The 20,667-nt window shown below is 47.0% G+C and overlaps 1 protein-coding gene across 1 annotated transcript in view; it reads left to right on the top strand.

Moving 5' to 3' along the window:
• LOC106745752 overlaps nucleotides 1-20,667 on the top strand; it is a 186,769-nt gene that overhangs the window by 130,410 nt on the left and 35,692 nt on the right. Inside the window, exon 3 of the mRNA XM_014621635.1 lies at nucleotides 5,838-5,956. Within this exon, the coding sequence (XP_014477121.1) occupies nucleotides 5,838-5,956 (119 nt within the window). The remainder of the gene's footprint in view (nucleotides 1-5,837; nucleotides 5,957-20,667) is intronic.

The following is a 20,667-nucleotide window of genomic DNA, read 5'->3' as shown; positions in this document are numbered from 1 at the left end:
TCGGTTCGTCCGAACATCCGGTACACACCCCATGACCATCGGAATAACAAAACAACGAAGTAACGTGCCCAAATCACACACCGACGTCGCTCTCTCCGCGTGACATCGTGAACCCAACGATCTAACTCGGTGGTCGGGCGCGTCCATTGAGAGCGATTAAGCGTCGGGCGCGCTTGTTAATACACGTCTCGCAGCGGCGACTTCATCAATCATCGATCGATTATGTGATCGGGAGATAATCACTTATTTAATCGTTCACTTAGCCGGGCTTCGCGCGACCGCCGGCCGCGGTCGACGCCGGTGGCGGCGGCGCCGACGGCAGCGGAGGCGGCGGTGGCGGGGTTCGCGTAAAACGCAAGTCACCGGAGAGGTAGGCAGGAAAGGCACCCCCGAGGAGCAGCGTCATTATTTGCACTTCAAAGACGTCTATATAAATGAGGGCGGCGGTGCTTAATGAAGCGTACGAGCGACCGACCGACTGAGCGATCGCAACGACGATCTAATAAAAACGGTCATTGACGTAGCGAGAGAGCTCGGACGAGAGCGTGGTATTCCGACTCCGGGCGGCTCTTGTGAGAGGAGATGGAAACATCGATCCAAGAACGATTTAATGCTTCGCATGCTTGTGCAAAATTCACATTTTTCGATATCAGAGTCGCGAGGAACCTCATTTGTTATATTTCTAACTGTGACCACTAGTGACTATTGATTATGTATTTGTCAGTGATAACCTAAGTCGAGATTTTGGTCCTACGTGAAGTCTTCAAGTGGGGAAAACGGAAATAACTTCCTATTTGTAGCATCAAAGGGAACAGAATAGAAGATCTCTTTGGAGAATGTAACGTAGAACCAAATCAACTTGACATAGATTTTAAATTTCGACTCGGGAATACATTGATCGGCATTTTAGAGAGTTTTTCGTGCGGACTCGTCACTGAAAGCTCTGCGCGGCTTCGCCTGGATGCAGCTTGGCAGTGTCGTCGTCGCGGCGACGGTAACTCCTAAAAATAACAGGCAACATTCAATTACCGCCAATTTCCAGCGAGAGCCGAGCTACGTCAGGGGGGCTCGTTGACGCGCGTAACACAGGCGTGGGCGACCATACGGTCGCCGGTGCGGAGAGCGTTTCGTGGCTATATTACATATTGTTATCATTGTATATTACATTATATTGTGTACATTTTATTATATATTATATTATACTGTATTGTTTGCATTATGTTACAATAAGGATAAAAATAAAATTAGTTATATCTTAGCACGGTTATTTTTTATTTGTACCTCTTCCGAACAAAATTTCTAAAAGTATTTTAATTTCCTACCGAAAATTTATATCACATCCTTGCTCATTATATTCCCCTGATACACATTCACCAAATCGAGGAATATTTCTTTCAAAATTTCCTGACTTCCATATTTTAGTATCAAGGGAATATAATGAACAAAGAGGTAGCACGAATTTCCGGTGGAGAATTTGAAAAATTGCTCGATTATACGATTTTCGCATTTTGGCATCAGGAGAATATAATGAAGAGGTGATACGAATTTCCGGTGGGAGATGTGAAAAATCGCGAATTTTTAAATCTCATTTTGATGAAGAGCACAACCACGGCTCTTCCCCAACGCTGCGTTCCTCCCGCTGGAAGCTCGCAGCGTTCTGATTGGCCTCCGCCTCCGCTTTTAGATCCCGCCGCCGCTTCCTGCGTTCCTCTCCGGCGCGTATGTGTTCATAAACTGACCTTGCCGGAGGAAGTGTAATTATTATTACTGATTGCACCGGCGCGCGGCACCACGGCGCATCGCGATGGCGCGACCTTTCCACCAGAATTCCACGTTTTCCGCGCCGCCGAGATCGCATCTGCGCGCCCGTCGTTTTGTTTCTCGCCCCCTTTGTATATATCTCTGTCTTTCTCTCTTTCTCTCTCCACTTTTGTCGCGTTATCTCGCAACGATTAGCGTCGCCGCGAGCGTTTTTCCGGCAACGTTCGCACATTTATTCCCCTTTTTCACGCCGCCGGAAGCAATTGTTGATTCGCCGTCAACCGACATGACCACGCCAATGTAATTACTCTGTATACGCGAAAAAAAAAAAGAGAGGGAAAGCTCGCTATTCGCGTCGATGTATATCGAGTGTAGTTTTCGAGCGCGCGAAGAAGGCCTCGAATAAGATTTTCCCTCCTTCCCGTACTCCCGTGACGAGCTGCCTGCCGTTTCCGCCTGTCTTTCTTAATTAATATAACATTCACGAATTAATAATATATAATTTCTCTCCGTCGCGATGTCGTCTGCGAATCCATCGTCTTGTCGCGAGGAACCTTCGGAACGTTTCGCGCCGTTTTCTTCGGTTCCCACAGCTCCTCTCGCAGGATTCGTCGCGAAGAAGGAGTCATCGTTTGAGGGAGACATTAGACACGGTCATTAGCTCGGGGTGGCCGGCGATCGAAAATCGAATTGCTCGTCCGGGCGGCCGGCGATCGGTCGGATACGCACGTGCGGCCGTCGTTCGTCCGGCTTCCACGCTTATCCTGCGGTCGTCCTAATGGATCCTGGCCGCGCTATTCTGCCCCGGAGGGTCGCGTGGCGGCGGCGCCAGTGCGACGGTATTTACGAGTGACGGTACTCTCGCACATCTCCCGCACACGCGTCGTTGCTCCGCGATAGTAGATAAATCCGCCCGTTCGAAGCTTCGATCGGAAGGTATCCGCTTTTTGCAATCGACCGCAAATTTCACCGTTGTTGGCAGGATTTTATTATAATTACCGTTCGCTTCGAGAATATATTAATTCCGCGGTATTCATTCGACGACTCGAACGGCCGGACGAGAAATACGTGCGTTATCGATTACGATTTACAGCCTCGGCTGTAACGTAATATCGCGCGAGCCACGAGCAATATTTGCCTTACACGTCTCTCGTATGTTGCACACGCTGTATACCACTTGCGTATTTATATCCTCAGATATAAGCTTTACGCGCGTTCCTCGCTGCCTCATTCATCGCGCCGCGTCGCACCGTAACTCTCGCGCTGCGCGCGGAATAATTCGCGCAGCGGTATAAGTAATGTTTACCCGTCGCAAAAGTGGGCCGAATTTCGTTGGAAATAAACGCACGCGCCTGCCTTCCCTCGGATCCGATCGATCGGGCGACTTAAAGCGCAAACGGATTAACGGAGCGCGTCCGACCCGCGCGGGGAAACGGCTCAGCTCGACGCGGCACTACGTCGTACTACGTACGTGACAGGATGTGTGAGCGACACTTCCTTTTAAACCCTATAATACACCGTCGATCTGTTGCAGCCCCATACACCTGCTCGTCTCCTGCTTAATATGCGCGCCGTAATTAGAACATACGAGACCACCGTCGCACTAAATAATAAACCGGCCGCATTAAAGTCGTCGCTACTCGAGTCGCGCCAGCGCGAAACAAAGCGGCGACATACGGTCCGATCTCCCGGCGATCGAGATTCATAGATCCGCGATATCGTAATCCGCGGCGGCGAATCTGCGCCCGAATGCACAGAGAAAGAAGTTTCTTTAGATTTAGTAAACACCGTTTGACTTGGGTTTGTTTAATGTAAACGACGTAATTTAATACCAAATATCACTTGATTTTCATGAAAATGTTATTTCGCTAGAATAAACCGTTGTTGTTTGATAGCAAGAACAGTGTTCTTTTGAGGTAATTCTCTCGGTAACTTCCGAAATAATTATCTTCTCCGGAAGTTTGCCAAAGAGACTCGACGTTGTAATTGTGCGTACTTCGCCGGTAAATTGAGTAACTTGGCAAATCATTGTTTGCTCTTTGAGCCCGCGGAAATGAGCAACGCTGAGTTTCGCGGGCTTGCCGGGTCGAAATGAAAGCGAATGCTTAGCCGTCGAAGCGTGACGAAAAACGCCTAATATCGATCATCATCGAATCTGCATAAAAGTGTCCGTTGAAATTATAATCTTTGACAGCGATCGCCTTAATTATCGTCGTGGCCGAGAAACATAAATTTGCGTTATAGCAAAAACTGTCTTCCCTCCCCCCCTCTCCCTTCCCTGCCCTTCTCCACCCCTCTGCCCTTCGTCCGTCGCCGTCGCCCTTTCGGTTGCCCTTCGCCGACGTCATCGTCGCTTTAATCTTCCGTAAAAATCTGCAAATAATAACCGACGTTACAGCCTGTAATATGATAAATCTGATAACAGCTCGGTTTGTTACGGCCGACTTTAACGACTTTTAAATCGCGATTTCGCATAGATCCCAGGCGCGCTCGTCGGCATACGTGCATACGCGCGGCGCGCTCCTCGTATACGAGGAACGGTGAATTTCGATGAAACGAACCGTATTTATGTCGTCTCCCGAACGACGGCCGATTACGAACCGGACAAAGCACCGGAAATATGTCTTTGCTCTTATCAAGACGTTTTCCGCGCGGCATTAATTCCGCGCCGCTGTCCTTTCCTGCCGCTCCCGTAATCTCCGATCGGGATCTGCAATCGCTTATGCAAACCGCCGATGAATATCCTTCGCGCGACGTCTCCTCCCGTAAATCGACCGTTCCTTTCGCCACACGTTTGCACTGCTGTCTCCCCTTCTGTGAAAGGGTGTTTTCACAAATCCCCTTTGTCCCGTCCGGAAAAGTCAGGACCTCAACGTAATCATCCTTCTCAAAATCATTCTATCTCGTGCCTTTTCATTGCTCTCTTTTACCACGAAAAAAAAATATTCCTTTTTTTCTCGAAATTAATTTAACGCGACTTATAATAAACTTAATATGATTTACGTCACTTTCTATTCCACTCGGTGATTTACGTGTCGACAGTCTGGAGACGCCAGGCAAACTTTCATTCCTTGTTAGCTCTCAATATTGTGATCGAGAAAGAGAGAGAGAGAGAGAGAGATAGCACCGTCTAGCTCGACAAGGGTGGGCATCGTAAATCGCGTCGTAAGTTCTCGTGGTTGGCGACAAGAAACTCCCTACCGCACGGTTTATGTGCGCGAAATAAAGAAATCGTAAAGCTGATTGTGATTGCGGCCGGTTGCGCGCGCGAGAGAGAGAAAGAGCGCGCGGGGTCCTCGTTTTCGCATTCGTGCGCGATGTGAAACAACGACGACAACGACAACAACGACGGGCCGATGGTTGGCCGCTTAGCCCTCTAATCATTCCCATGATTTGCGGCCGACGTGATAAAAAAAGGGGCAATAGCGAGGCACAAAGAAGGAGGGCAGGGGTGCCTTATTAAGATTCGCGGACTAGTACGGCACACGAGGCGGCTTGATTGAAATTTAATTGCACCGTCGAAATTATCCTCTTTTCTTTCCTCAGAGCGCGAGCTCTCGACGACGTTTCCTCGACGGTTTTTGCTCGGCGTCGCACATTATCGAGTTGATGTGGCTTTTTTCCGCACAGTAGTGATTCCATTCTATTTTTTCACATTCTCGCCATTCCGAATCTTGGAGAACATTAGAAGCGAGCGCGATTAGTGTGGAAAGAGAGAGAGAGAGAGAGAGAGAGAGAGAGAGAGAGACGACGGTCCCCGTATAATCACTCGAAACATATACGTGTCGCTCGTGCCGGAATAAATGTAGAGATAGCTGGTGTACAAAACAAAAGTTCTTTGTATGACAAAAAATTGCGTTACAAAACGTAAATGGCGGAACGCATAAATCGATTTCGACGAGCGCATGCGGTCAAATTGCATTATAACGCAGTTTAGCGGCGAATGAGCGGGTAGACAATATTCTTAATGCCGTCAAAATAGACATTTAATGAGCAACTTGACAAACGAGCGATTTTTATTAAGTCCCGCCGATCAACGAGCTCGTATTCTCATAATTTACGCGATTCTGTTGCAGTGGTGATGCACAAGGATAAGGAAGAGAATTCACACCACGATTCGCACTACAGGGCGAGAGAGTTGGCGGCGCTCGCCGCTTATGACCATCATCACCTCGACGGCGAAATGTTCCTACAGGTGAGTGCTCATCGAGGACGCTCATTACGTAGAACAGCTCGTATTTACGAGCTCATTTGAAGCATGCGCCAAATTTTTTAAATGCATATCGAGTCGCTCACTTGCTCACGCGCGAGAGAGCGAGCGGACGCGCGACGTATTTATCGCGCCGGCGAGAGACACACCTGCTTCCTCAGCGCCTCTCGATCGATCGTCTCGTTTCGCCGACCGTGGCGGAGAAATCTATCTTCGCGAACGAGATCTCGTCGCCGATCCATATGTTCGGGGGGGGAGGGGGAAAAAACAGGCGACAGCGACGAGCAGTCGCGCGAAATATTTAAACGATTTAGCGACGCTTCGGTACTTAATAACGGAAGTGTGAGTCGCGGGTTACTGCTTGAAAGTGTGTCTTCTGGTATATCTAGTATAGAGCGAGTACACCCGTCTATATTTTCATTCCTCATAATAAGCCGTATCCCCGGTGGTTGCGAGCGTCAGCCTGTGTGTGATTGAAATATGTGTGTGGTGCGCGACGGAGGTAAGTTTGCTATTTACAACGCGGCTTTACGATAATGCCAAAGTTTAGGCGAATTATCGGTTTGACGAGTACGGCTCTGGTTAACACCGATCGAATTCTCGTGGCGGCTGCGATCGCCTGACGGCCGAAAGTTAAGACCGACTTGGAGGCCGTCTAACATTTAACAATCTCTCGGCCGGGCTCCCGCCGGATTAATTTTATTCGCCATCTCGCCCTGCCTTTATCAAGAGCTCTCCGGAATATTTCTCCTTCTCTCCGGAGTTCATTTGTTATTAAGTTTCTATTATATGTCGCGCATATTAAACCCTTTTCCCCCTTTAGAAACGATACCGATCTCTTAAACGGCATTTATGCGGCGGTCCATTATAACGATCCGCGCATAAACAGCGAAAAAAAGGATACCGGCCGGCGAGTTATCGATTCAAATTGTCGGGGATCAATCAACAACGGCGATGCGATAAGCCGCGCGCCGATTACAAACGATATCGACTCCATTTCGAGCAAGCGATATTATCTGCGCGATACATTCACCTGCCATAAGCACCATCTACGATTCACGATTGATCGACGCTCGGCGGCGGTGTGAGCGCACGAACAGATGGAGAGATGAATGAGCAGGCAGAAGAGAAACGGGCGTGCTACCGAATGACGACCCGTGATTGGAACTGTCTGTCAGGAAAACTATACGATTGAACGTCACGTTTGAAGGGAGGAAACGGCTCGCCGGGATGGTTTCGTATATTATTTCGATGAAATATAGTGTACAGCGGGGCTGGATGGCATGACGCGGAAATAGAAACGTTTCGGCCCCGATTCGGTGTCACGAAGTGTGTATGCAGAAGTCTACATCAAAGCGGAATAGATCTTTGCGGGACTCACGGGGAGTACGAGTGAATTTCGAGAGTCGCGTTTTTCGAAAAAAAATTACGCAACGGCGGTGAGTCTTTATACGTAACGACCGTTTACGTATATCCGATATCGAACTGTCGTCAGATTTGGAAATATTTCAGACGCGAAGACGGATACATCTCGAGAGAACTATCTCATCTTTACGTCCGCCTCACGGAATTTTCGTGAAAGATCCGAGAGCGTGTGACCTTAATTTTTCCAACGTCGTAATCACATTCGCGCGGCCTTTTCCGAGCAAAGCGTGCATCCGTTCTTGCGCGAGTCGTTTCGTGGCAAAGAGTGCCTGCCGAAATTAAATCATCGGCAGCGAGAGGAAGAGACAGGAAGAGAAGCGAGGACGAGAGGGAGGGCGGGGGAGGAAAGAAGGGGAGAGAGAAAGAGAGGGAGAGGAGGAACGGGGAGATATCCGGCTGATGAACCGGCTATGAAACCGAGGCGTACGAGGTGTCTATTCCTCCAAAGTATGGAAGGGTATATACACGGATTAATGGCGGTGTATCATGCAAGGCTATTACGTTCCCTTTCCTGCGTTTTAGGTGCGCACATGAGGGAAAGAGGGAGGGCAAGAGTCCGAGACTACGGGAGGGAAAGAGAGAAAGCGAGGACAAACAGCGCGCGCGCGTGTGTGTAACAGAGAAAGGAGGGGGGTGGGGAGGGGAGGGGAGCCAGAGAGATAAAGAAAGAGACAGAGAGAAGTAGAGGAAGAAGGAAGGATGGAGTGAGGGAGGGAGGGAGGGAAGAGTGCAGAACGATATACTTGCACGTATGAATGGTACGCGTGATTTCATGCGAGAGTCAACGCGCGCGCGCGCGCGCTCTACGCACGATCCAACGATCCAGCAGCATCTATAACGGTGGGTTATTAATCGTCAGCTCGTTAATTGCGTTACGTTAGGCCCGCTCTTCTACGCCCGCGGCTAATTCCCGAACGGGATCCCGCCGACGACGGCGAGAACGACACGCGCTACACGCGGGGCCGCCGGCGCTCGAGTCGCGCTGGAGCGCACAGACACGAATGGACAGCCGGGTCGAAGTTTTAGCCCTACATTAAGTCTATTTAGTTCTACGTTTCCAGACGGAGTTATTTGCAGGAACGGCGATGAGTTGGGCTCGAACGTTCCTTGAACGGGGTTCACCAGATTCCCGGATACTTGAGCTCACCTCGCTCACGCCACTCCCCGCGCGACTGATACATCGATAACATATTTATGCAATTCGCACGGTTCCCTGAACCCGTCTTTCCAAGACCTTCCTCCTCCCCCCGACCGTTCTTCCTCCTACGCTTCCCACCCTCCGACCCCCCTCGGCTTCCCTCCGCCGCACAACGCAGTCTCCCTTTTTCCGCGCGCGCAGTATACCGTTCCGCCGATCCTCATAAACTTTACGAACCCCGACGGTAAATCCGGTTTATGACAAGCCGGCCGCCACCACGAGGCATCCTCGAAATTACGGCTGAGCGCGATCGGATTTTTATACCCCTCCCCAATTATACCGCCGCGAGTTTCAGCGTCGCGAACGGGCCGCCGGGCGGCGGGACGGTGGTGCTGGATATGCTCGATTGAGAGAACGACTCGTTTAGACACGAGACGATACGACGTCTCGTCTCCGTTCCCCCCCCATCCCGTCGTTATGTGGGGGAATTCGCGTCTATCGAGTTACACGGCATCAAATCAGCGGAGAACCGCCGCGCGTAGATCACACCGCCGCGTTCACGCTGCGTCCTCCTCCACCCGCCGATCCATCCTCCTTCGTAGTCACCGGGGAGCGCGACCTCGCCGGTTTCTAGCAGTGTATGAGCTGGAGATCTCTTCAGGTATCTGCTAAATCTGTCTAGTAGATCCGGTCGGTCCGGTACATCTAGCAGGCTTATACTGTATACGTAATTTGCAGGTCGGAAAAATTATTTTCTAAACCTTAACCCTAGCTCAGAAAATAAATTTCTTTACCGGATGTCGGATGTGTTTTGTGAAGTTAAACGAGATCAAAATGCCGCAATCTTGTTATCGACTGTGTAGGCAATTTCATGTTTCACGACGGTTACGTGAATATTATTCTTAATACCGCTGATTTACCGCTGAGAGTTCGCTGTTTTAATTCCGATGGAATTGTTATCTGCCAATTATAAACTTTTATATCGGAAACAGCTTCCTCTCTTTGTTCCCTCCGCGGATAAGAATTTGTTGAAAACATTCGGCACGAGCGTAACGAAGTAAATAAGTGTTAAAGAAATATACGGATATTTTTCTAGATTTTTAATTGCTCCTCATGCCTGAAGTATCACTTCGTATCTCGGTGCATAACGAGTTGAAGTAACTGAAAAAAATATCGTCTTACTTAGCATAAAATTATCTAATATTAAATTCAGCGAGTATTCCTTATTAAATACACACTCCGGCGATGTCGTCCGAGGGAGGCTGCATGAGGTACGCTCGCGGCCGGGGAAATTTAATTTGTTTATCTTAATGCGCTCCGGCGAGAACGTACGACGAATATGCTTATTAAATATCTTCACGCTCGGGAGCTGCTGTTGGTTTAAGATAGCGCGTCCACCTCGTGGGGATATCTAATTTGTTAATTTGAATTTACCGCTACCGGGACGCTTCGTTATGGCGTCGGGCGTGAGGCAAGGCGCTTCGCGACGAGCGAACATAATGGGATCCCTTCCGAGAAGAAGAAGAAGAAGCGAACACTCGTCGAGTTATTCCGCAATTAACAATCGTCGTCAGTCTTAAATATAAACCCGATATCTTCTTTCATCATTGTGTACGCCGAGCGGAAATACCGCCTTAATATTTATCGTATCGTTAACGAACGCTAAATGAAACCGATCGTAAGACCTCGCGGTCGATATAATTTTCTTCCCTCTCCTTAATTTTTCTCAATACGCGCTCGGTGATTGCAAGATTATTCTCTTCCCAGGAATTTTGTTTTAACGACGAGACGTATTAAATGTACCAACCGCAAGACGTGCAGTCGTCGTCGTTGTCGCAAATGCAGCTTTTACCGCGACAAGTACGGCGAGAGCACGCAAGACGAACTCGTCGTACTAAATACTGAATATATTTGAAGGAACACACAAAACTCCGAGATCAAATACACGGACTTTTCCCTTTCGCCGCGTTAAAGTATCGTTTTTCGTGGGTAGCGTGCAAGGAGGTACCTTCCTACTTAATACTTACTATTCTCTAAACGGTATGCGGATACATTACTTCTACGAAAGTTTCCTCGCGTAAAACGTTTACTGCCCTTTTTCGTCACTTCTGCCGTGGCGCGCCAAGGGTGGGAAGGGGGAGGGAAAGAAATCGTTTCTCCTGAATCTCCGACGTAAAAGGTTCAAGCGGGCCGAAAACGTTCTTCGATCAACCCAACACGAAACCGTCGCCGGTAATTCGCCACACTAAACACCGCCGTTTTCGCGAATTCGCTCGCGCGACCCGGAAAAAGGGCCGAGCTTCCTGAAAATTCTCAATAACGAATGGACAATCTTATATCTCCACGCGGATTCTCATACGTGTGCTTTTAACGGCTCTACCGATTAGAAGCACGAATGAAAGCACGCGTGTCATTAATAATTTATAATTCTTATTAAAAAAGTCTTCCCCTTTATTAATTTTATAAGAGTACTCGTATACACAGAAAATTATGATTTATTGCGAAAAAAGCAATTACTTCGTTTGCCTTCCTTCTTTTAACTAATAGTTAGCTTGAACGAAGAAGATTTCTTGATAATAGAATTAAAATCATAATCTTGATAGTAGTATTAACACATACTCGCTATAAATACTAAAAAAAGCTAATTATCATTTACTCAAAAGAAGACAATTAAATTGAATAATTGCTTTTCTCCTCTCACACAGAACAAATAATATTTTTCTCCCTGCATAGATAATATTACTTCTATTGTCTGTGTTCGAATGACAAAAATATTTTAAGTATTTTTATCGCGGTCAATTTACCATTGAAACTTGAATTTTAACATGCTTGTAAAGAATATTGAAAAATTACAAAAATCAAATCTGTCATATTAAATCGAACCTTATTTACTCAACGTTAAACCGATCACGTAAAGGAAAATTCACGAGGTCCTTTACGCGTAAAAATATACCTTCTCTTTGTTTTCGCTTCGCAACGCCGTACACGGTATACTCTATTCTCCGTTTCTAAGCGATGGCTGATCCGTGACGGTATCTAACTCCTTGGCGAGCCGAGGATCGCGCGCGCGCGCGATCGTCGCCGCGGCGAATCAAATAAAACGCTGATTATCCGACCGCCGGGCGGCCGGATTTTTCGATCGTTGAGCGAAACATACTTCGCCAATCCATTTCTGTCGTCTCTCGGAAATTATCACCCGGCGCGAAGGCACGATACGCGGCGGGGGGCCCCCCGTCGAGCGCGCACGGCTCTCAGCTTTCGTTCCTATATGAAACTCGAATAAACTTTTCTGCGACCGCTACCACGGCGTCAGCGGGGGAAAAATGTATGCGATCGGCCGCTCTTTTCTCCTTTTCTTTTTTGTTTTTTTGTTTTTTTTTGTTTTTTCATCGAGAGGCCAGTCTTCACCGTTGCGTCGGACGGCCGTCGTGACACACGACGACAAGGTCGGTCGATACGAGAGGCGGGAAATGGTCGTCGTCGGATCATCGCTGATAACGACAGGACCGATTTACGAGCGGGTCGCGAGACGCACGGTACTCTTGTAAAATGTACTTTATTATGCGTATACATATGTATAAGCAGCTGACGCCGGTAATCGCTTGTAAACTAAGTCGTCGCGCGTCTTACACGATACCCGAGTCGAAATTTTAAATTCTACGTTAAGCCTTCAAGTGGAGAAAACAAAATAAGTTCCCGCTTTTGTAGCATCAATCGAGCGCAATAAATGTTCCTTTAATGTTACACAGGTAATTTAGTCCTCCAGAGCCTAAATTTTAATTCTCTATTAAATTTTCAAGTGGAGAAAACGCAAGAGCTTTTCCAAAATAGTAGCAATTGTAGCATCAAAGGAGCACAATAGAAAACTTTCGAGCGCTCAATGTAAAACTAAAGACTAGACATAATTAGGATTAAAATTTCGGGGTTTCCGCTTAAGATTCGGAGACATGAAGAGCAAGAAGCAGGAAGAGGCACGAAAAGGGAAGTTATGACCATTTCGTGGAGGAATTTTACCCAGTCCGTAAAAAGGGAGCATACCGGGGTCTACGTCCGGCGATACGTGGCGGGGAATTTCGGGGGGAACAAAGACACGCGTATAGAACGAATCGGGCGAACGAGACGCCCATAAAAAGCCGGCCGGTACGAAACGTACCAGCCGCGAGATTACTCGTTAAAGCGCTGACGGAGCCGATCAAAATGCAACGAACCTGTGCATTATGTTGTTGATACAACACTGCGGGCGAAATTCAGCGTTTCGCTCTCTCTAGCGAGGGNCCCCGTTTGCCCCCGTACCCCCCCCCCCCGTTCCACCAACTTCCCGCTTGTCTAACGTGGTAGTCGTGGTGAATCGACCAATTTTTACCCCGGCGCGCAACTCGGGCTTCGGTACAAATCACGCCTCTCAGTGACGTATCGCCGCGAAAGCAGCCATTTTGCTCTCATATTTTTTATTTAATAGCCACCAGGCTATCGTGTATTGCATTAATACGCGGCAGCTACGCCGCGGTAGCGGTAAAAGAGGGTCGTGGTCGGGGCGACCCCCGCCACCCGGTAACCCGTAATCATAAGCGAGTTATTTTTCTCCCCGATCTCTCTCTCTCTCTCTCTCTCTCTGTTCTCTCCAGCCCTCTCCTTTCCTTATTCTTCTTTCCCGCTACTATATCCACGTTGCGAACCTCAACTTAACGTATACATCCTGAAGATGCTAATAACGCTGATATCAGCCGAGCGACCGTATTGCGCCGATTAAGACAATAGCGAGAGAAAAACTGGGACGGAAATTAATATCGGGAGGACAAAGCGACGCGACGACGTTGTTTTACACTTCTATATCGGGATTTCGAGTGACGTTTCGGTTCGCCAATCGCGCTATTTGTATGATATCAGGCGCCGTTCGTGTATTTTTAAAGTGAATAGTGATTTATATGCGCGCGCTCTATCCGAAACTTCGCTATGCAGGCATGCTTACCTCCGTGACTTTGATTACTCTCGAGTCACGAACACGCTCTACCGTCCGTAAGCCTTAAAACGGAATTTCATGTCGTTCAATGCCTCGAACACAAAATACCACTTAAACGTCGTAAACCCCGAAATGACATACTTCGCAGTTGAATGAATTAACGCGAAGGGGTACTGTTCACGTACGGTCGGTCGGGCGCACGAGAGAGGGTGGCCGCGGTGTGTCTAAATTTATAAATTCACGAGATAAGAATTATACGGAGACGTATAAATTTCAAGAATGATTCGCCTCCTTCCCCTTCTCTCGCAATCCTCTGAACGCCACAACGGCCGTCAGATTGAGTCGGAAGGTGAGTCATTGGCATTATTCACGCTAATTATTTATGCGTCTCCTCCAATAATTTGATGTGCATCGCGGTGGGTTTAATTCATTTATGAAATTGCCCCTATAAACCACGATAGAATCACCAACTGCCAACTGCGATGGTTGCGTCGTCAAGATCACCCGGGAAGAGTATTCGCATTATCTACATTTATTCGCGCGTCTCTCTTCTGTTCTCTGATTTCTTTTTGCATCTATTCATACGATCCGCTATCACCGTTCGATCGATCTCGCTGGCATGAGTGACGGAACAATCGCGATTCTTTCGGGCCATCGAGCCAGGAATAAACCGGCGCATCAATCAGAACACACGCGGCGGACTTCTCTCCTCCGATAACACGCGTGTCGGCGCAATTTAGATCACGTCTTCGTGGGTGCGCGCGAACACGAGGGAGAAAGAGAGAGAGAGAGAGAGAGAACGATACGCCTAAGTGAATTCTGTGTACGTGGTAAGTTGGCGAAGTAGCGAGTTGGTCGGCTGGATGGAAGGAAGGAACGGAGGAACGTACGGCCAAGTTGATCATCGTGCTATAAGGTCTTACTTGTTGCTGATTGTTGCATGTCTGCCACGGCAGCCAGCCGTGCCTTCTGCTTCCCGGTTGATTGCTCCGTATGCGAGGAGCGATAGGGAACTTCGTCCCGGGTGGACGGCCGGCGGTTTCCTAGTCGTTGAACCAGCCGAAAGTTCGCGACTTCGGCGGAAGTGGGTGAACGGCGAGCCGCGACGGACGCGGGACACCGTCCGGGTCTAGGTCGTATCGCGGGACTGCACGTGAAATCGTTCGCTCAGAACGCGAATTTCGTCGATTTTCAGGCATCCCCGAAGTTAAAAGAACCGAGACCGTTGCGTACGTTTTTTACGGTAATCAAGAACGGAGCAATTTTAACACGAAGTCCACGAAAAGAAAACTAGCTCCCATAGATAAAAATTATCAATTAGCTGTCCGTACAATACAATAAAAGTTTCGTTGATTTAGCCAATTGTTTCATCCCTGTACCTGGTTTTTAGTTCCTATAGCTAAAAACCAGAACTGTTAACTAAGTTTCAGTTGTACTATAAGAACAGTTAATTCCTCTTTGTCGCGTCCTGTTTCTCGTCCGTGTGATATTGGGGATTGGACACGCCGGAATTTAACCGGTTTGGAATTTAATTTTAACGTTTCATCATCACGGACGAATGAAAAATTGATCGATGGAACGATAATCGTCGATCGGAACGTCACAGCTGGTAGACCGATGTGCGTACGATCGGGTGGCTCGGCGATTTTCTCGTTCGCCGAAACTATTTCCGCGGTGGATATGATTTTCCACGTAGAAAATAGAAAAGAGAACGCGCTCCGGCGTGAGGTGATAATTCAGGGATAATTAGATGACTTTCGCAATTTCCTCGGGTAAAATTACCGCGGCCCATTGCTCGCATGCATGTCTATAAATACTGGAAGGCTCGTTTCTCGCACTTGAAATATCTACGAGGCGGCGCGGATAATTTCTTGGGGTAACCGCACACTCGAACTTTTACGGGTTTACACGCTGTGTGATGTGTGTTACGGCGCGCACGTTGTATGCACAGCCTAACTTTTTAATCTTCTTGGCCGTGACTTTTGGCAGGTCGGACCGTTCTATATACATCATCGCTGGACGACTGACGAGTTCGTCTTGGCGAGCATCCAATTTTGTCAATCCGACTGCCGAAGACGAGACCTTCAACGAATCGGCCGCTCTTATTCGTATAATTATCATAATATATGTAACGATGACAAAGCATGCCTTATTCTATGCATTTTTAAATTCTCGTCAAGTGAACCCGCACAGTAACAAATATCTTGTATTTGTGTTAAAATCGGCCCGTGTTAAAGTTTTTGCGTTAACATAGTTTTTAACATATTCGTGTGTCAACATATTATGTTTATGTTATCTTAATATTTTGTGTTGAGTCGATATTCAACATGTGTAAGTAATATGTAATAATATTTTACATTTCAGTGTCAATTAACATATTAATTTTATGTTAATTTTTTATATAATATTTATGTTACTTTCCGATATATTCATCTTGCGTTAAATTAACATAAACATTTGTGTGAACCGTTTCGGACACATGAAATATATTAAATTTAACATAACATTTTTTATTGCGCAAGGAGGAAATCACAAAAGTCTTTTAACCATCCCTGGATTATCGTATCAACATGATTTCCATTTTCTTTACATTTTTTATTTAAAAAGAAATCTTAACTATATAAAAATAGCATAAGAGGGAAAAGGAGATCGAAACGATCACCGTAATGTGAAAATGAAGAATTAAAACAGTAAGAGTAAATATGGTGTTCGTTATTAACGCATTATGCGGCGATCTATTCCGTCGATTGAATAATTGCATGTAATCGCGATTATTGACGGCCATCAAACGTGGAAAGTCGGGAGAAAAGGGGATTTCACGTACGCCGTTAATTAAGGTCGCCGCCGTGCTAAGCTGTGAAAGGGTTAAAAAAGAGATCGTAAACTAAGCGACGGAGCGGCATTAAAAAAACCATCGCGCAAAAGGGAAAGCTTCGGGCTGGGTAAACAGGCCGGTCGTCATTAAATCGATCGGATTCAGCACGAAAGCAGAACCGCATCGACACGTCCGCCGCGGAAGTTACGAGCAGAAACCGTCGATTCTTGTGAAACTATTTTTTTTTCTTCCGTTTTTTCCTGTTCTTCTTTTTTTTTCAGTTAAACTAATCCGCCGTTACTTTCACCGCCGTTGGCGGTGGAATAACAAAGGAGACTCTTGCCGCGGTGGCACTTATCGAATTCGAGGAACTCAATAAACGCATCCGTAGCAGCAGCAGCAGCAGTTTCGCCGCGGCATTTTACTTCGATTTCAACGAAGTCGAATCTCGTGCGCATAACTCGATTATTAGACGAAAATTTGTTCCCACCTGAATACTTAATGTAGAACCAAATAGACTTGATGTAGGACCAAAATGTCGACTCGAGTCGCGACAGGATCCCTTGCGAGGGAAACGAAAAGCAGACACTATTCGCGCTAATTCTTTAGCGTTAATTATGACTTTTCTTTCCGTATAGTTAGCAACCATGTTGATCGTGTGCACGTCATCGTCCGCCTTCGACGTCCGATGCATAAACCGATCGAAACGCTTCGATGAAAAGAGAGAAGTGCCAGTCGTTCACTCGCCGCAATGCCTGGGAATGCATGCGGACATAATAATAATAATAAATTCTAAGGGACGTTAAATGCAATGCATTTAAAAGGTGGGTTAGTGGAAAACCTCGGCCACTCCACTCCAATTACGTTTTATGAAACAGAGAATTCTCGAGCCTCGTATAATTACCACGTGACCATTAATGCAATGCGGCTTACTAATCTTAAAATTAGTAGAGGCCAGATGGCGGCAGCTGGCAATTATACGGCACCGGGTCAATGATATCAAACGTATACCTCGTATTCACATACCGCACAATGCAACGTTCGATCGTCGGACGCACCTTCGCCGTTAAAATATCTTCTACTCGCCGACGAAACGTCGACGAATCGCCGTTGATCTTATTGCACTCGTCAGCGACAAAAGATATTATCATTATCGTCTTATGCTCGATTTCACCTACGTCGATTAAACCTTAAATCGAGTTTACTTCTCTGTCTGAAGAGAGTTTAAATTCGGGTCAAGGTTTAATCGACATTGGTGAAATCGGACGTTGGGCTCACATTAATATAGTTTTTATTTCAAACTTGCTTCGCGCGAGACATTTAAATCTGAATTTAGAGTTAGATTTGAATTTTTCAGTTAAATTTCACGATGCACGTGATTATATTTGTAATAGTGATTCCCCACTGGCAAATTCACACTCGAAATTTGAATCTCACGCAATTTTTCGACACAATTTTTAAACAACGACTATTAACACAGGCTTTGGATACCCGATAAATTAAATGATTACTATTGATTTCCTTCCCATCGTTAATCACTGCATCCGAGCTTACCCTCGATAGTTCGATAGGCGTTTAATACCTTCGATTAAAATCAAATATATCGAAACGTCCTCTCGTCGCTGAAGAGGAGAATTTTGAGTCCCGCGCTCTTTATACGATAACTACCGCCATCCACTTCGATATCTCTTCTTATTCTCAGTATCTTTATTGCTCTTTAACACTTTAACATCAGGTTCAAATTACACATAGGAACTTATCGCACTTGACCGACCGAGTGGTCGCGTGGGGGACTTTCCGCGTCGCTCAGTACAACCTTAGCCGCGAACTCGTACCCGAGGCTTCGAGAAGTAATCGACGAGCGTATTCGCCGTGTCCTACGTAGCTTATGCGACTCCGTTTGATGCTCCTCGCTGAACTTTATGATGTCAGCCTTGGGATGCTTTTGGAACGCGCGGTCGGATCGGGAGTCAAGGACGTCGATAGCAATATGAGCGGAAATCGAGCGGGGAGGGCGAATACGATTCATAGACAGTCGCAGTGAGTCAGTGAGAGAGCGAATGAGCGAGCGAGCAAGAGAGGAAGAGAGAGAGAGAGAGAGACGTGGGCTGAGTCAAAGGTAACTGTAGGTTGGGTGGGTGCATGGGATGGGATGATATGAGGTTAGGTTGGTGGTCGACGGGGCTCGCCTTGGTCTGGCACCGCTAGTCCTTCCCGTATTGATCGCGTGCTCCTTTCCTCCCTTAGATACCACGTCGACCCTCTCTTAAGCCTTACGTATGGCCCGGGTTCGCTCTTACCTTAGGCTCGACCTTAAGCCCGAGACGCGTTCACAGCGGAGTCTCCGATTGGGGTTGAAATCGGGGGTTGCGATCTATATAAATTCGGCGAGCTTATAGAGCTCTCTCCGGTGTCTCGGGAGCGCGGCGGTGACGATTTTGCGCTCCCGAACGGAAGGTGCGCCACTGCTGGCGCCGAACAGATTTTACCCCGTATCTGTAGAGTGAAAATCTGTCGCACGACGGTGTTCCTACTCTTTCGCGTTTCCGACTTCGGATTCATTTTCGTTCGTTATCTGACGAAGTCACCGATGGCAGTTACCGATGAAGCCTAATCTGAAAATTAGTCGTCCGTTGCATATCCGTTGTAATTTCCATCGGATGAAGGTACGATTTGATCGGATAAAGTGGCGAAATGATCGGACGTTGCATTTGAACGGACGTATCCATATGTTACTTTTGAATCTGATTATCAGATCAGATATGATCAGAGATATGATCGGATATTTTTCTCAGTGTACCGTTCAACAGCCGCTCGTGCGTGTATCCTCCCGAAAGACGGTGAAAAATTAAATTCGCACGAAGCACACGAACACCTGATATCCGCCGTCTGATATCACGTATTTTTCACGACAAGGTAAACGGAATGGCGGCCGATGATGTTTATATGCACATACATTTATGCACCCGTGCGATTTAAGGTAAAGGCGGTAGTCGTCCATCGCTTCGCCAAACGTCCTTACCCGGACACGATGTCGAAGAGCTTAATTAACAGAGGGTCTGAAAGGCGGTCGTCACGCGCGCGCCTTGTTGGATGCGCGAGAGCGACCGATGAACTACAAGACTTCGGACGAATTTACAAAGGCATCGCCCGGTCTGGGCCGCGTGCCGTGACGAACGAGCCCTTATCGCGCTTGCCGTACGCACGAACGTCGACGACGAGGCTGCAGCAGGTGAGGCTGTCGCGGTCGATGGCCAACTCACCCTTACGCAACCCCTGCGCTGTCTACTTCCTCAAGACACTCCCGTACATAAACGTACGGAATGTCTCCGAAAATTCCAACAGAATACCAGAATACAGTGTTCTTAAGGTAGTTAGCCCGTCAAACTCTTAGAAATTCTTTTTCTTAATTTTAGCTGCATACTGATGCACCGAGAGAAATATCTGATCAGATAATCTATTTGAAAATTAACAAATGGATATTATACAAAAATTTCAAATTTATCGACCATTTTATTCTGAAAATATAGGAGATTTGCAATTTGTTATAATATCCGCGATATATGTACGTATATACGTATATTTAAATATTTATATACTACTTTTTATTATATGCGCATTTCTATTAGCTCAACTGACGTATAAAAAAAGCATTAATAAAAAAAAATTCGAAAATATTCCCGTGTTTGTAATAATACTTTGTGTGTGTATATTTGTCTTAATTTCGTTCAAAATTAATATTTATTACTTAGTTAAATAAAGTTTTATAGGAAAGTTATTATAGGAAAGTATTTTTTTCGGCAAGTAATAAACTCATAAGGGCTCCTTAATATAGTCACTGAAAGTCCGACGTTTTACGGGCCGACTGTCTTAATTGAGTAAAAGGGTGTTCGAAGGACTCTTTAGGAATTTAAATTTCCGACAGATAAGATCTCATCGCTCGAATACATCGCGGAAGAGTTTCATTTATCGAAAGGAGTCCATCGACCTTTCCTCTTCCCGTTGTTCAGGTGTCCGACAGCGGCGACAATCGAGGTGAAACCATCAGTTTTTGGTAACAGACAAGTTCAGTCCAATTCCTCGGCCTCACCTTGATTGGTCGCGCGCTTAAGCCGCGCGCGACGGAACGGTGCTTCTAGGTCGTTCGGCGCGTACCGCTCTCGATCTACATTTTATCGGAATTATTGCTAAGCACGGTTGACAGCGGCAGCGAAATTCCACGGGCGGATCTCAACGTTAGCGGGGCTGATCCAGTTTCGTCGCGGGTCGCGTGCTCGCCGCGACGCAATTAGTCGTCTTGATAACGGTAGCGAGGCGGTCCGAAACCAGATAGAGAGGCGGTGTGTGAAAGGGGGGGG

This window comes from Dinoponera quadriceps, unplaced genomic scaffold (assembly GCF_001313825.1).
Source record: "Dinoponera quadriceps isolate SergipeBrazil2010 unplaced genomic scaffold, ASM131382v1 scaffold1658, whole genome shotgun sequence".
Classification (NCBI taxonomy): Eukaryota; Metazoa; Arthropoda; class Insecta; order Hymenoptera; family Formicidae; genus Dinoponera; species Dinoponera quadriceps.
Note: the sequence above shows the minus strand (reverse complement) of the source record. Positions and strands in the feature narration are given on the sequence as shown.